The sequence below is a fragment of the Gossypium arboreum genome, chromosome 3 (genome assembly GCF_025698485.1).
Source record: "Gossypium arboreum isolate Shixiya-1 chromosome 3, ASM2569848v2, whole genome shotgun sequence".
NCBI classification, from domain to species: domain Eukaryota; kingdom Viridiplantae; phylum Streptophyta; class Magnoliopsida; order Malvales; family Malvaceae; genus Gossypium; species Gossypium arboreum.
The window spans coordinates 129,156,604-129,174,159 of NC_069072.1; the positions used below are offsets into that span (position 1 = coordinate 129,156,604).

The window sequence follows — 17,556 nt, forward strand, 5'->3', positions numbered from 1 at the left end:
CATAAAAAATATAGAAAAAATTAATAGGGAAGGGTCAAACTCGGGTTTAACATTTTTAATTTAGACAGGACTTGGATAGAATTTAAACTCATTTTTACAGGCCTAAAATTTTGCATCGACTCAAACCATGATCAGGTCTAGTTATACTCGTTATGTTTTTGCTCTTTATCTATGGAGAATAAATAAATAAACTAAAAAATATCTTCATCGCTTCAAAAGCTTCTCCAAATAGATCAGACTACGGTTTTTTTTTTAATTATCTATTAATTTACTAAAGATGTTGGATTTTATAGTTTATAGAATCCACATTGCTAGAATTCTATGAATGAACTGCAGTTTAAATGCATTGTACCTCAGACAAGCTTGACTACGTCTCATTCTCCCTATGCCTATTTTAGTGTGCAATACATACAGCAGGCTGCTGGGAACATACAGAATATAACGTTAGTAATACTAAGGTTCACAATCACAGCCACTACCAGCCGCTGTGCTTCTCACAATTCATTCACAACCTTTCCTTATGGTCAAAATACCAAGAATCAAATCCATGGAAATGAATTACCTAATTTATCTTTTACCTTTTTTCACATCTCTCTCTTTCAACTTTGAAAATGTTTACATATACGAAACCAACACCTGCTTTCCTATCACAATGTTCATACATGTTGCTTACACATGTCACATGTGTATATGTAACACTTTTTTTTTTCTTTTTGAAAATCATGTAAAGTTTTAGGTTTAGATTCACACAGATTTGTCAATATTTTACACCAAATTTAGAGATTCAGCAAAAATAAATTTCTAGGAGGTTCAAAGAAAGGAGAAGGAATTCAAAATATAGTTATAGTGAGTCAAAAACTCGAACGGCTCCCCCATTAAGGAAGGTGACGACAGAATCAAAGGGAGTCCACTCATTGAATGGTCTCCATCAATTTCTCCAGATTCTTCTCTTTGATGCTACCTAATTATATTTGCATTTGCTTTCACATTTGCTGTCCAATGAGTTGAGAAATGCACATGCATGACTTCAAATTTAATGTGAATCCTTGAAGCTTTTGGGTACTGAGGATCAAATAAAAAAATAAAAGAGAAAGATGGACATGCGAACACACCAGCCTAGTTGGGAACTTTTGGGGTCCCATTTTACTTCTACTACTAATCTACAATACAGGTCATTGCCATTCCCAAAGAGTAGGAAAAGGTTTTTTTTTTTTGGGGGAAGGGGGGGGGGATCCTCCAGTTTCCACAAAGAACAGTACTTTTCATAATTTTTTTTTTTTGGGGGGGGGGGGTTAATATTCTAGTCTAGCAAACATTTCGGTTTAATTTTTATTACAGTGAGTTTGAGAGTTTGAGAGCGAAAGACACGGATGTGGGGCTTGGATTCCTTATAAAATAAATGCTAGTACTTTTTAATAAACAGAAAAAGTGTTGTCTCTTTCTCTCTATGAACCACATTTATAATCTCACAAACTCTCTCCTAACCTTTTCCTAAATTTCCTCTCTCTTTTTTTTTTTGGTAAATAAATTTCCTCTCTTTTCACCTTGCTTCCAAGCACACCACTGTTCCTTTCCCTTCTTCAACTTGTTTCCCCTGGGGTTCCACTTCTCCTTTTAACATTTTCTGCCCAAGTTTTTTCTTTTTGTATTGCTTACTTTTTCTCCTTTTTTTTTTCTCATGAATTTGATGCTTATTGAAACTGCTGGCTTATCACGCTTGTTGTGGCTGTTGGTGATCAACTCTAATTCAAAAACTTTCCAGAATTTGAATAAAGGGATGATTTTGTTATTTGTTTTGAGGTGATTAGCTGATGATTAGACAAGTTTGGACATGTGGGTGAGCCTTCTTTTTGTCCATGAATACCTTGGGTGAATGCTTATGGACTAGTGCCGGTGAATGGATGGTAGATAGGCTAATCATTTTCAGGTTTTGTGTCTTTGGACAATTCACCCGCTTTAAAGTTTCATCATTTTTATAATAGATTCTTGTTTAATTTCTCAACTTGTCTTAATTCAATTGGAATTCTGCAACTTGGTAGTTTTGAGGGGTTTTTGAGTAGATGAATGGAGGGTAAATTTGGAGGCAAGCCTCATCATTTTTATGGTCCAACGGTATCTGATTTGAAAGCAGCTGAAAAGAAGAGTGTAGAATGGGATTTGAATGACTGGAAATGGGACGGTGATCTTTTTACAGCTACTCCATTAAACCCGGTGCCATCAGATTGTAGGAGTAGGCAGTTGTTTCCTGATGGGCCTGAAAATGCGCCAAATGCAGGTCCCTCACATAGTTCATCTTCTTGTTCAGAACACAGCAGTCCTGGAAATGAGAAAGGAAAGAGAAAGATGCAGAATAAGAAAAGGGCTGTCGTTGTTCTCGATGATGATGATGATGATGATGATGATAATGATGATGATGATGATGATGGGGTAAAAGGTGATGCTGGTTCGCTTAAGTTGCAACTTGGAGGACAGGTTTACCCTATCATGGATGAGGATGCTAAGTGGGGGAAGAAAACCAAGGTTACTGGGACTCCTTGCCGTGCAGTTTGTCAGGTGGAGGATTGTAGGGCTGATCTTAGCAAAGCCAAGGATTATCATCGACGGCATAAAGTTTGTGATGTGCATTCTAAGGCCACTAAAGCACTGGTGGGAAATGTTATGCAGCGCTTCTGTCAACAGTGTAGTAGGTGGGTTATATTTTATTACATTTGTGTTTTTGTGTGCGTGCGTGTGTGTGTGTGTGTGTGTGCGCGTGTGAAATATATACTACTAAGAATCTGAATCTTAAGAACATAGACTATGATCCTGACCTTGGTCATTATATATTGCTTTGTGAGTGCATTTCACATATTATCATCTTTAACTTCTTGTTTACTTACGGGTTTAGTTTAGATGCTCTTAAAATCAGCCCATGCTGCAGAAAACTCTCTGTTCTCCATTTAGATGCAACTTGCTTAAAACTTATGGGCAGGTTTCATGTTCTTCAAGAGTTTGATGAAGGGAAGAGGAGCTGTCGTAGACGTTTGGCTGGTCATAACCGACGTAGGAGGAAGACTCATCCTGATAATTTACCTACTGCTAATTCACTGAATGATGAAAGGAATAGTAGTTTTTTGCTGATAAGTCTTCTGAGGATTCTCTCCAGTATGCATTGTAAGTATCTTCTCTAACACAAAATTAGTCATGTCGCTGCTTAAATATGACAGTGGCATCAATTAATTTGCTTAGATGACCTACTGAAAGCTACAGATGAGATCAAGGCTCCTGGATTTTCTGCTTTATGCACATTACCTTTTACTTTCCTTGTCAATAGGTCTATGAAATTAGTACCTACTTCTCTTTGTGACAGAATAATAGATGGATTGACAATGTTCTTGTGGTTAACATGGTCTTCATTGCAGATAAATTGATTTGCATTGAACCACGTAACATAGGACTCTTGAATCTTGGAGTAGATAGGACTTGTCCATACATCTAGCTCATTTGAAATGCGGCCTAAATCGTAATGACTTACTATAGAATAAGTTCTTGCAAGTCAGTTCTTTTAGTTAGAGTGCTGGAGGGTAGTAGTTGATAGGAAATAAAGATAATGGAAAAACAAACAAATTGCTTATAGGTGTAAAAGTATTATTTTACTTTGATAACTAGAATTGCAAAATGAATTCGTAAGTGTAGTAATGGTAAACTTCGAAACTTGGGACCGAGTACAGGTTCTAAATAGATTTTGAAAATATATCTTAGAGGTAGTAATGGTAAATTTTAAAACTTGGAACTGGATATAATTTGGAGCTATGAGTTATGGTAGATGTTGGTTTTACTTTGGTAACTGAATTTATAAAGGAATTTGGAGCCACGAGTTTTCATATTAAGCTTGAAAGAGATTGGTGACTTTGCAAATCCTAATGTTTCCTACTAACGACAGAATGGTTAAAATTTTCAGTATTTTGTACTTATGGTTTTTGAGGTATCTTCACACGCATGTTTCCTGCCCAATCAAATTACATGGAAGTTTACAACTGAAATAGATGTTAGATCTGATGTGGATGACATATTTTCTGGTGATGATTGGCCAGCGGTTATGTATAGTGTCACTGATCACTGGTTCCTTGGCAAATCCTACACTTATTTAGAACTCATTAAATTTATTTCTTCAGGATACTTGGAAGATGGAGCCACTTATATTAACTTGCTTCATATTTCTCAAATCATTTTGATATGTTTTTAGTTTAATCATTATATGTTTTTCCTCACTTCCTCTCTAATTTCCTCTGTCACTCTTCTTCCTTCACTTGAAGAACTTTTGGCTTCTGTAAAATTGTAGCTAACAACTCTGACCAAGCTAAGGATCAAGATCTACTTGCTCATCTGTTGAGGAGCCTGGCCAATGTAGCTTGTTCAACTAATGGAAGAAACTTATCTGGATTTCTTCAAGGTTTCCATGGTGCAGCAAATGCTGGGAGGTCTCTTGGGAATCTTGAAAAGCCGAATGATGTAGTTTCTGGCAGTACTGAACATGTTAGGCCTTCTGGTTCTGCCTCTAAAATAGACGGCTGTGCTAATCTCGCGGAGTGGCAGGGGGCTATGGGTTATTGTCGGACTGTGCCTACTTCTGATTTGTCACATAGAAGAGCTAACAATGATGCTCAAGATGGAATTCTGTCTGGTTCGCCATCTAGAACACTGATTTGGTCGGGGGCCGGCTTTCAACCCAGAGCAAGTGAAACAGGGGATACAGTTGAGAGGATCAGAATTGATAAGATAGACTTGAATAATGTTTATGATGACTCACAAGACTATGTAGAGAACTTAGAAAGATCTCTGGTCCTTAAAAATCCTGTAAATGGTTCTTTGCATGGCTCTGTGGGTGTGCCTGAATCACTCAAGTCAAGTCCTCCTCAACTGAGTAAGAACTCAGATTTAACCCCTAGTCAGTCACCATCTACCTCTAGTGGAGAGGCTCAGGTGTGTTACCATCTCTTTTCTTTTTAGAGAGCTCAATTTTCTTGAGTTTTGTCACCTTCCAACTATATTTTAGGACAGACAAAAATTGCTTGCCGACTTATTACCTTCTATAAAGATTTATTATCATTATGTTCAATTGAATATTGTTAGATCGCATGATATTTACCATTCATTAACAGTATGTAAAGCTTTTTAAGTTATATTCTCCGTTCTTTATATCTGTTTCTCTTAAGTGTATTTTGCACTGAGATAGACACTCTCATGTAATCAATCAACTAATATGCATGTGCAATGCAACTGTGTTTTACTTGTTTTTTCAGTTTTGAAGAAATTATTTTGAAAGGCACTGCCTCATTCTCTATTTTCTAATATTTTGTTCTATGATTGAAAGAGCATAATGCATCAAAGCAGAATTATGTGAAGTTATCTTAGGGATGTTAAAACATTTTCTGACTTGACTGCAATTTTCTTGCCTATGTTCAGAGTCGCACTGATCGAATCGTTTTTAAGCTCTTTGGAAAGAACCCAAATGATTTTCCTATTGCTCTACGTAGACAGGTAACTTGTAGAATTATTTAGTTTAAAGGTATTTTGATAATTCTTCATGGAGTTGGTTCCATTCTGTGGAAATCATTGAACTTTTCAGATCCTTGAGTGGCTATCCCACAGTCCTACCGACATTGAAAGCTACATAAGACCTGGCTGCATAATATTAACAATATATCTTTGTTTACGAGAGTCTGCCTGGGAAGAGGTATGCTTTGTCGGAGATGGTAAAGTGGGAGTTACATCTATTATTCAGGAAAAGCCTTACTGATCTTCTTTCTTACTGTTTTACATGCAGCTATGCTATGATCTCGGTTCCAGCTTGAGAAGGCTAGTTGATGTGTCCAATGACTCTTTCTGGAAAACTGGATGGGTGTATGCTAGGGTTCAGCACTCTGTAGCATTTATTTATAATGGTTCCGCTCTCTCTCTCTCTCTCTCTAAAGACGCACACACAAACATATGTGTATATACAATATATATATATGCATCTGCTTTAGTGCTTGTATGTGTCTATTTGTCTGTCTATGATAAAATTAGAGATGAATACTCTAATGTATGGAGGAAAAACTCACTCAAAAGTATATATTTCTTAAAAATATGTATATATACATGAAGATTGAATCAACTTAAGGAAAGAATATCTCTTAATTAGAATATCTAAAAATCAGTTGTAATCACTAAAGATACTAATTAATGCTAACAAATAATCAAAAGGTTATCAATACTCCTCCTCAAGCTGGTGCATAGATGTCTCGCATGCCCAACTTGCAAAGAAGATTATGATAAGTCTTACAGTTGAGCCCTTTATTAAAAACACCTGCCAGCTGTTTTTCGGATCCTAGATAAGATAGACTTAAGGCAACATTGACTACTTTTTCCTTGATAAAATGACGATCTATTTTGATTTGCTTGGTTCTATCATGTTGCATTGGATTTCGAGCTATACTGATGGCCGCTTTGTTGTCACAGTACAAGGTTGTTCCATTTTCATTCAACAACTTCAGCTTTTCCAATACCTTTTGCAGCCATAAAAGCTCACAAACACCTTGAGCCATGGCCCTATATTTAGCCTCTGCACTTGATCGAGTCACGACACTGTGTTTCTTACTCCTCTAAGTGACTAATTTTCCTCCCACAAGAGTACAATAACCCGTTGTAAACCTTCTGTCATTAAGAGAGCCAGCCCAATCTGCATCTGTAAATACTTTTATCTTGAGATGACTATTTTTGGAGAAGAGAATATCTTTGCCTGGTGCAGACTTCAAATAGCACAATTTGCAATACTGTCTGCATACGAGTTTCGCGAGGATCATGCATAAACTGGCTTACCAAACTAATTGCATAGGCTATATTAGGTCAAGTATGTGCAAGATAAATCAATCTTCCGACGAGTCTTTGATATCTCTCTTTATCCACCATTTCATCGATCTTTGCTTATAACTTGTGATTACTCTCAATAGGTGATTCTGTTGGTTTGCAACCTAACATGTCTGTCTCTATCAGAAGATCTAAGACATATTTTCTTTGGGAAATAAAGATTCCCTTTTTCGATCTGGTCACTTCTATTCCGAGGAAATATGAAAGTTTTCAAGAGAGTTTTTAATAAAACTGTTCTATTATTATTAACTAAAGAATTGAACTTAAATAGAGAAAAGAGTCCTAATCCTAATTAGAAAAATAGTTCCCTTATTCTAATAAACTACTAAAACATAAAAGAAAATAGTTCCTTATTCTAATAAACTACTAAAAGATAAAATAAAAATATTCCTAGAATATGAATAAAACTTATTTAACTAAATAAGATTTATCTACCTAAATAAATTTAAAATATATACATATTTCAACACCCTCCCTCAAGTTGGTGCATATATATCAATCATGCCCAACTTGCTAACAAAAAAATCAAAGCTCGTTTTAGAGAGTCCTTTGGTGAGTATGTCAGCAATTTGTTGTTTTGAAGGAACAAACGGCATGCACACTTGGCCTTCTTCAATCTTCTCCTTGATAAAGTGTCTATCAATCTCAACATGTTTAGTTTTGTCATGTTGGACCAGGTTGTGAGCTATACTAATGGCGACTTTGCTATCACAAAGACAACTTCATTGGTGAAGTTGTTGGTTTCTCACTTTTCCATAATTCTTTTAACCACATCATTTCACAAATTCCTTGAGCCATTGATCTAAACTCACCTCTGACTACTTCTTGCTACAACACTTTGTTTTTTGCTTCGCCAAGTCACAAGGTTTCCCCAAACAAATGTACAGTATCCTGATGTAGATCTTCTATTTGTTATTGAGCCTGCCCAATCTGTATATGTATAAGTTTCAATTCGTCTTTGTTCGGATTTCTTGAAGAATAAGCCCTTTCCAGGTGAACTCTTCAAGTATCTTAGAATTCGAAACACTGCTTTTTCATGTTCCTCCATTGGTGAGTGCATAAATTGACTCACTAAGCTCACTGCAAAAGCTATGTCTGGCCTTGTATGTGATAAGTAAATTAACTTACCAACTAATCTTTGGTACTGCCACTAATCGACCTTCTTTATTTCCGAATTTTACATTTGGATCAATTGGTGTGTCAGTTGGGCGGCAACCACTCATCCCAGCCTCTTTTAAAAGATCAATCACATATTTTTTCTGAGAGACCATAAGACCCTTCTTTGATCGAGCAACTTCCATTCCAAGAAAGTATTTCAAAGGACCCAAGTCTTTGATCTCAAACTCCAATGCTAGATACTCCTTGAGACGCCTTATTTCATCCACATCATCTCCTGTAAGAATGATATCATCGACATAAACTATAATAACTGCTATTCTACCTTTTTGTGAATGTCGATAGAACATTGTGTGATCAGCTTGCCCTTGTGAGTAACCTTGTTTTTTAACAACTTGAGTGAATCGTTCAAACCAAGCTCGAGGAGACTGCTTTAGACCATACAAAGATTTCTTGAGTTTACATACTCGAGTTCCAAATTTTTCTTCAAAACCTGGAGCAGGATCCATGTAAACTTCTTCTTCAAGTTTCTCATTTAGGAAAGCATTCTTCACATCTAGCTGCTGTAAAGACCAGTCAAGATTAACAGCAATTGAGAAAAGAACTCTAACGGAATTTAATTTGGCCACTGGAGTAAACGTTTCAAGATAATCTATCCCGTATGTTTGAGTCTACCCTTTAGCCACCAACCGGGCTTTGTATCTATCCAAAGATCCATCTTGTTTGAATTTGGTTGTGAACACTCATTTGCGGCCTACTGTTTTTTTCCCTACAGGTAATTCCATTGTTTCCTATGTACCTGTTTTTTCAAGAGCGCACATCTCCTCTAAAATAGCCTCCTTCCACTCAGGAACTTGTAAAGCATCTTTCACATTTTTGGGTATTTTTACAGTATCGAGACACGAAACAAAGGTTGAGAATGTCGAAGACAAGGCTTTATAGGATACAAAGTTAGACATGGGATATTTGACAATATTTCTAACACCTTTTCTTTTGGCAATTGAAATATCTAAATCAGAAAAATCATTGGCTGGATTATGAGCTTTACCTGGACTTTTGACAGGATCTTGCGGGTCGGATTCTTGGTGATGAATCTGGTGGATTCCACTTTCTTGATTTCGATTTCTTCTTGAGTAAACAATTAACTCCTTTGTTTGTTCTTTATTCTCATGATCAGACTCTACACCTTCATACTTCTTTTCATTAACAGTAACATTATTAATTTTTGTGTTAATCATAAATTCGCCTTCCCCATTATTAGAATCCCTATGTTGTATATTCCTAGTCTTTTTTTGATCAATTATAGAATCTTCCTTAGTATAATTCCCTCTCTGAATATTAGAATCAAAATAAGATTGTGTTTCAACAAATTTGTCATCCATGGTAACAATAATCTTCCTATCAACTGGATTATAACATTTGTAACCATTTTTTATTATAACATGGTAACTCGAGTGTGCCAATATTTTTTGCAGTGATTGCACCAATGTTTTTTCCTTTTTTCACCATCATCATAATTTTTAATAGATACAAGAGCAGAATTATCATCATTAGCTTCAAACCCTAGCTTTAACATTACTTTTCTCCTTGTCTCCTCTCTTCTAACCTCAGAAAAAATCTCACGAAGTTTTGGAAGCGGTTTTTTCCCTAGGATCCGAGATCTCACTTCATCAAATTCTTTATTTAAACCAGCCAGGAACAAATAAGCTCTTTCATTCTCTTCTTTTTTCATAGCTTTTACACCATCTCCGAAACACTCCCATTCATCATATAACACTGATCCAGTTCTTGCCAAAGAGACATCATCTCGTTATAATAAAGAGTAACTTCTTTTTCCCCTTGCCTAGCTTTTCATAGTTTTATTTTTAACTCAAAAATCTGTGAAGCGTTTTCTAAATCTGAACAGGTGTCTTTCACAGCGTCCCAAACATCTTTAGCAGTTGGGAGAAAAAGAAAAGGTTTACTTACGGATGCTTCCATGGAATTAATAAGCCACGCAATTATCATAGAATTTTCTGACCTCCACTTGCTTGGATTGTCCACCTGTGGTTACTCAACTTCTCCATTTAAATGACCTAGCTTGTCGCGCCCATCAATTGCTAATTTTACGAACTGCGACCATTCCAGATAATTCTTGCCATTCAACTTGTGAGATGTCAGTTGAAAAGAAAGGTGAGACGCCTCTGTCCCTTGAGTCATTGTACTCTCGGTAGTTGTTTCAACGGTACAACTTTTTTCCTCTGTTTGATTGCTGGACCTCTTATCTCCAGTGAAGGTTGTTTTAACCATGATGTTACTAGAAATTTAACCTAGCTCAGATGCCATAAAAGTTTTCACGAGAGCTTTTAATAAAACTGTTCTATTATTATTAACTAAAGAACTAAACTTAAATAGAGAAAAGAGTCCTAATCCTAATTAGGAAAATAGTTCACTTATTCTAATAAACTATTAAAATATAAAAAAAAATAGTTCCCTTATTCTAATAAACTACTAAAAGATAAAATAAAAATATTCTTATAATATGAATAAAACTTATCTACCTAAATAAGATTTATCTACCTAAATAAATTTAAAATATATACATATTTCAACAAAATATTGTAATTTTTCCAAGTCTTTGATTTCAAATTCCTGAGCCAATTATTTCTTAAGTCGGGTCATTTCTTCCTTTTCATCTCCTGTCATAATTATGTCATCAACATAAACTATAAGGAGAGTAATCTTATCCTTGTGATGTTTTATAAAGAGGGTATGATCGGCATTACTTTGTCGATAGCCAAACGAAACCATAGCCTTACTAAATTTGTCAAACCAGGCTTTAGGAGATTGCTTTAGTCCATATATGGACTTTTTCAATCTACATACCTTCCCTTGAGTATCGTTATCCTCGAATCCTAGAGGGACTCTCATATACACTTCTTCTTCCAAGTCTCCATGTATGAAGGCATTTTTTACATCAAGCTGCTGTAAGTCCCAGTTGAGATTTGCTGCACATGATAAAAGGATCCTAATCGTGTTCAACTTAGCAATTGGAGCAAATGTTTCTTGATAATCCACTCCATATGTTTGAGTGAATCCTTGCGCTACTAATCTAACTTTGAGTCTTTCAATTGAACCATCAATCTTATACTTGATAGTAAACACCCATTTGCAGCCAACCATTTTCTGCCCCTCAAGAGAATTAATCAGTTCCCATGTCTCATTTTTTGCTAAAGCCCTCATTTCTTCAATCATAGCCTTCTTCTATCTTGGATCAGTGACAGCATCTCTCTGATCATGTGGAATAGACATAGAGAACAAAGATAAAACAAAAGCTCAATAGGATGGGGATAACGAATCATACAAGACAAAGTTAGAAATAGGATGTAAAACGCAAGTTCTAACACCTTTCAGTAGCAAACTTAGGTAAAGAAGACTCACCTGATAGTGAAGAGTTAGGGCATAAAGTAGATTGTATGATGACATAATTTTTCTTGCCTTCTCTAGTGTAAGTCTTTAAATCAGGCCTATCCAACAATCGTTTGCTAGTCTTCTCTTAAAGCGAAGTCTCTATTAGAACTAAATTCTCACTCGAAAGAGTAACAGGATAAGGTGTCATCTCTTAATTTTCAATCTCCCCCCGAAGAGATGATTGTTATAAGTAAAGTAGGGTTCATCCTCACGAAATGTTACATCCATACTGACATAATACTTCCTAGATAGATGATGATAACATTTGTAACTCTTCTGTCTGGAGGAGTATCCAATAAAAACACATTTGACTGCTCGACGATCCAGTTTGCTCCCATATCGAAGATGAATGAAGCAAACACAGCCAAAGACCTTCGGTGAAATTGGGTAATCCGTCTTGCCCTGTAAGGTTTCTATGGGACTTTTAAAATCAAGGAATCGAAGAGGCATCCGATTAATGAGATAAGCAACAACCAAGGTTGCATCCCCCAATAAGGCTTTGGGAGGTTCATAGTGAATATAAGTGATCTAGCAAGCTCCAAAAGATGCCGATTTTTTTCTTTCGGCAAGACCATCCTGAGCACTTGTACCTGGACAACTGGTTTGATGCAAAATCCCATATGAATCTAAATAATCATTAAAGTTATACTCGGTTCCATTATCAGTTCACAAAATCTTAACCTTAGCATCAAACTGAGTAGTAATCAATTTATGAAAGAATGAAAATACGATAAAACATTACTTTTGGACTTTAATAAAAAAACTCATGTCATCCGAGTGCAACAATCAATAAATGTAACAAACCAACGATTATCAAATAAAGAAATAAGGCAAGTAAGTCCCCAAACATCCTAATGAATAGTCTCAAAAGGAACAATACTTCTATTATTACGTAAAGGATAACTGTTTCTTGTATGCTTAGCAAACTCACAAGCATCACAAACTAAAGAGTCTAACTAAGTTCTTGAAAACAAAGCAGCAAACTCACGCGCAGCGCGTGAAACAAAGCTGCAGCAGCTTGCAACGGCACGTGAGGCCCACGCGCGGTCTTCTGGTCACTGGTTTCGCCGGTGAGTGTATGCTGACTCCAATGGTAGGGGCGGTGAGGGAAAAAAATAATGCTAGGGTGGAAAGTACCAATTCTGTGTTTCTAGGGTTTTTGGAAAAAATAAAGAAAAAAATCTCAAAAGTATATATTTCTTATAAATATGTACAACTATATATACATGAAGATTGAATCAACTTAAGGAAAGAATATTTCTTAATTCAACTTAAGGAAAGAATATTTCTTAATTAGAATATCTAAAAATCAGTCGTAATCTCTAAAGATGGTAATTAATGCTATCAGATAATCAAAAGATTCTCAACAGTCTGTGATCTTGAAAGAGTTCCTCAGCTACAGTTGCTCCGTTTTTTTTTGTTGCTAGGGAAAAAATTTATCAATACTTGAAAACATTTCATACAATAAAAAGAAAACCATAACTCCTAATTCTAATACATTACAATCACCAGAAAACGGTAACACGTAAACCAATATGCAAGCAAGACATAGTAGTACAAAGAAACCAGAAACACCACAAATCAGAAGCCAGAAAACAGAAAAAGATCCATAAAGGGCAATACAATCACCGAAACATCTCAGCTTCAAGAACTGGATTCTCCACATCTGCCTCAGTATCTCCGATACAGTTGTCTGTTTTAGTGTGTGATAAATACCAAGAAATCAGATGACTTTATCTGCACATATTGTGATATGCTTATCTTTCTATAGGCTGCAAAGACTGAAATATAATCCCACTGAAGCCATGACTTTCTGCTTTCATTAGCAACTTTAAAATTCTTCTTCTCATTTAATTACCAACAAATTAGTACTTCGCATAGACATTGTCAAAAGACTAGCCTATGTTTTTTTGCCCCCATCTATGCTGCAGGAAGGGTTGTGTTGGATGCTCCTTTACCTCTGAAAAGCCACCGAAATTGTAAGATCTCAAGCATCAAGCCAATTGCTGTATCAGTAACTGAGAGAGCTCAATTTGTTGTTAAAGGCTTTAACCTTAATCAATCCAGCACAAGGTATTTCTTCATTATCTTTGAATCCAGCTATGCTTTCTTTTCATCCTTTATTCAGTAGAATGTGTACGCAGACAGACGTAATAAAAGACTAATAGTATAAAAAAAGAGTTATACTGTTAGTTTACCTGAAAAAGTACTAAATCCAACTACCTCTGGTTCAGGTTACTCTGTGCGGTTGAAGGAAAATATCTGGTGCAGGAAACTTGTTATGACTTGATGGATGCTGTTGATCCCATCAATGAACAAGATAAACTACAACACCTTTGTTTTCTATGCCCTATACCAAATGTTTCTGGAAGAGGATTTATTGAGGTGCAGTCATAGTTTGGTGTTTTCCTATCATATTCTTTGTTCATGATGAAATTTGATTAGACATAGTAAATTACTTAAGTATCTATGATGAAAGCTTGTTTGAGATTTCAAGATGATAGATCTATAGTACAAAACCATGTAGCTTTGTAATGCAGTTGTGGATGTGCTGTTTTGGTTGTTTGGGAGAATAGCGTTGGGGTTGGATATGGGCCTTAACATCTCATTTCCTGTGAAATATTGTTACTAGATATGCATACTGTCTTGATCAAATAATATCATCTGCTTTGAAACCAAGCAACCGAGTCAGTCACTTGGTAAATATCATTGGAAAGGAGTCCACTAAGTGCTAGTTGAGAGCTGAGACTTGGTCTTAGATTTTTAAAAGAAAATAGCGGATCCACAAATTATTTGTGTTCTGCATAGATGGGAGTGTGTTTTTCCTCTCCACTCTAATGCATGGATTTTGGTCATATGATTCTATCAGGTTGAAGACTTTGGACTCAGCAGCACCTTTTTCCCATTCATAGTTGCAGAGCAAGAAGTGTGTTCTGAGATTTGTACTCTGGAAGGAGTGATAGAAACAGCTGTACCAACAGTTGACATTAACAAAAACGAGGAGAAAATGGAAACCAGGAATCAAGCACTGGACTTTATACATGAAATGGGATGGCTTCTTCATAGAAATCACTTGAACAGGAAGCTGGGTGACATGAACCCCAATCTAAATCTCTTTCCTTTCAGGCGGTTCAAGTGGCTTATGGAATTCTCCATGGACCATGACTGGTGTGCCGTAGTTAAGAAACTTCTGGGCATTCTCTTTGACAGAACAGTTGATTTAGGGGACCATAGTTCTATGGAGTTTGCTTTGTTGGATATGTGTCTGCTCCACAGAGCTGTCCGAAGAAACTGCAGGCCCATGGTAGAATTACTATTAAGATATGTTCCTAATAAAGTATTGGATAAGCCTGGATCTAAGCAGAAGCTATCAGTGGATGGAAACGACTATGGATTTATGTTTAAACCAAATGTTGTCGGGCCTGCTGGGTTGACTCCTCTTCACGTGGTAGCTAGTCGGGAAGGCTGCGAGAATGTTTTAGATGCATTAACTGATGATCCTGGATTGGTATCTCCTGATGTCTCTCTTTGTATTTTCAACATAATGCATTATGTTTGTCATTGGCAGGCATCCTATTGAGTATAATAATCATGATCCCTATGTGCCTGCCCCTCCACATCCTCTTTCTATATTTTACTGATTTATGATCTTAACTCCTGAACTTGAACTGCTCTAATGCTGATTGATATCTTTGGACCATCTCTATCTTTGTGAAAATGTTTTTTGATTTTCTTGGGTTAAGATCCGCAATAATGCTCCTCTTCCGGTGCCGACCTGACTGTGTGTCTTCTCCAGGTGGCAATTGAAGCATGGAAAAGTGCTCAAGACTGCACAGGTTTGACACCTAATGATTATGCACGCCTTCAAGGTCACTACAGCTACATCCACTTGGTTCAGAGAAAAATCAACAAAAAATCAGAATGTGGTTATGTTGTGCTGGATATCCCTGGAACCCCATTAGACTGCAACTCCAAGCAGAAACTATCAGATGGAACCAGATCGGCAATGGCCGTCAGTCTGGAGATTCAAAAGATTAAGAAGAAACCGAGGCAGGATGGTTGCAAGGCATGTGAAAAGAAGCTGGCCTATGGAAACAGAACAACATCCCTGGTATATAGGCCGACCATGCTCTCCATGGTTGCTATTGCTGCTGTGTGTGTATGTGTGGCTCTGCTCTTCAAAAGCTCCCCTGAAGTTCTTTATGTATTCCGACCATTCAGGTGGGAACTGTTGAAGTATGGGTCCAGCTAAGGTAGCTAGGTAAGATACCAGATTCTGATTAAAGGCTGAAAAACATACGCCAATTGTATCTACATAGCTAAGTGGAAATTTCACCATATAATGTACTTGTGATAGTTCACTTCAGCTAAATATAGGGAGAGAGTTTACAATTATGGAGGTGTATTTGATGGAGTAATCCAGATCACCTCTTATTCTTACCCACATTCCAACTCTGGGTCTGCCTAATTCTAACACGAAAATGCCTTTAAAAGAACTTTAAAATTCTTTCTCATTAATTTACAGATTGCTATAATGGTGGCCTTTGCACTACAAGTAATATTGGGTCCGATCTTTAGCCTAAAAAAATGCAGCTTGGGGAAAAGGGGGAAGCTTCAGCAGGCTTGATAGGCCTTTGTGGTAACCAAATCAGTCCATCCATCCACCAAGCTACCATTATGATCCCAAGCCAGCAGTGTTTCCAACCCTTTTGATCCAAGTTATTGCCTCTGATATCCGCTCAGGTTTGAGTCCAAGAGAGGTCGGGAGATCCAATTCTTCCACGCTTAACTCTAAACTTACAATTGAAAAAGATATTTGCATCTTAATCCAAAGTAACTCCAAAAATGATGAAAATTAAACAAAGTATGAATAAAATATAACTATAAATATAATAAAAACTAACATAAAGCTAAAATTCCTAAAATACTAGGAAAATTAAACTTAAATAATTCAAAATATGAGAATTATCAATACATTTTAGTTGTCCTAAAAATAATTATTTAATTTAAGCCATTTAACGCAAATTTTAGTTTTGTTCCCTAAAAATCTTTTAATTTCATCTCAAAAACAAAAATTTTGGCTTGGGTTGCAAGCTTTAAATTACCTGCATAATGTTGGAATCACTAGTAATCTTTGATCAGTCATACAACGATGAATTAATTCTCGAGTATTATACACACGATTGTCACTCTATGGAGCTGGGCATGCCCGAAATTAGCTTTTTTACAATAATAATATAAAATAAATAATTATATACCAAATTAGCATGTCAGCCAGATTATATATTAAAATGGTATATCAGAGGCAGTGGAGGGTGGTGCATAGGTGGCATCACCCATTTTTTTTCTTAAAATTATTTCTTTAATGTATGAAAATAATAATTTTATATTAGTAGTGCCTTGTTGGTAGGAGGCACCACAAAAAAATACGGGTTTCAGGTTTAGTATGTGCTCGCGTAGAAATAGGGGAATGGTATATAGGGGTGGTGCCATATCAATAGGTAGCACTAGTGACCCTTATCTGATAGGCAGCACCGGTGAAGTAGATTTGGGGGTCCTTTCAATGGTCCCAATGAAGAAGAAAAATAGTTTAACAAAAAAAAAAAGATAGCAGAAGAGAAGAAAAAGAGAGGAGAAGAAAGAAAGAAAAAAAAGGAGAAGAAAAATGAAAGGATAATGTATTTTTATTTTTTTTAAATATAAGGGATTATGATGAGGATAAATATTTATTAGTATTGTGTAGTTTGTTTATTGTTATTTTTATGTTGTTTTTAATTTATTTTGTTAGTAACTATTATAAATTGTTTGTTTAATTTAATGTTTATTGTGATTTGTTAGGTTATGAATGTAATTTTTTTATTTTTAATTTATTTTACGTTATTGTGTTAGTAATTTTGTGATTAGGTTAATTGTTTGTTTAGTTTCATGTTTATTGTGATTTGTTAGGCTATGAATGTAATCTTTTTATTATTTTTAAATTTATTTTAAATTTATTATTAATTGTTAATTAGTGATGACACGAGAGAAAATAGATAAATACTGAAATTCGAAAAAAAATTATTTTCTGTCACGGATATTGGTAGAAATGACAATAAATCTTAT

General features: G+C 35.8%; 1 protein-coding gene across 3 annotated transcripts; it reads left to right on the top strand.

Moving 5' to 3' along the window:
• The first annotated feature begins 1,031 nt into the window (after positions 1-1,031).
• Positions 1,032-15,950, top strand: LOC108475975 (squamosa promoter-binding-like protein 1). Of its 3 annotated transcripts, none has more exons than XM_017777997.2 (10): positions 1,032-2,687; positions 2,972-3,153; positions 4,322-4,962; positions 5,446-5,520; positions 5,609-5,716; positions 5,807-5,924; positions 13,386-13,527; positions 13,689-13,839; positions 14,324-14,962; positions 15,251-15,950. In XM_017777997.2, the coding sequence occupies exons 1-10, from the start codon at positions 2,065-2,067 to the stop codon at positions 15,704-15,706; spliced, it is 3,135 nt and encodes a 1,044-aa protein (XP_017633486.1). In that variant the 5' UTR covers positions 1,032-2,064; the 3' UTR covers positions 15,707-15,950. The 3 variants fall into 3 exon arrangements, with proteins under 3 accessions (XP_017633486.1, XP_052881873.1, XP_052881872.1); XM_053025912.1 differs by having other exon boundaries at positions 1,424-2,687; positions 2,989-3,153; XM_053025913.1 differs by lacking the exon at positions 14,324-14,962 and having other exon boundaries at positions 1,034-2,687.
• Positions 15,951-17,556: the final 1,606 nt, after the last annotated feature.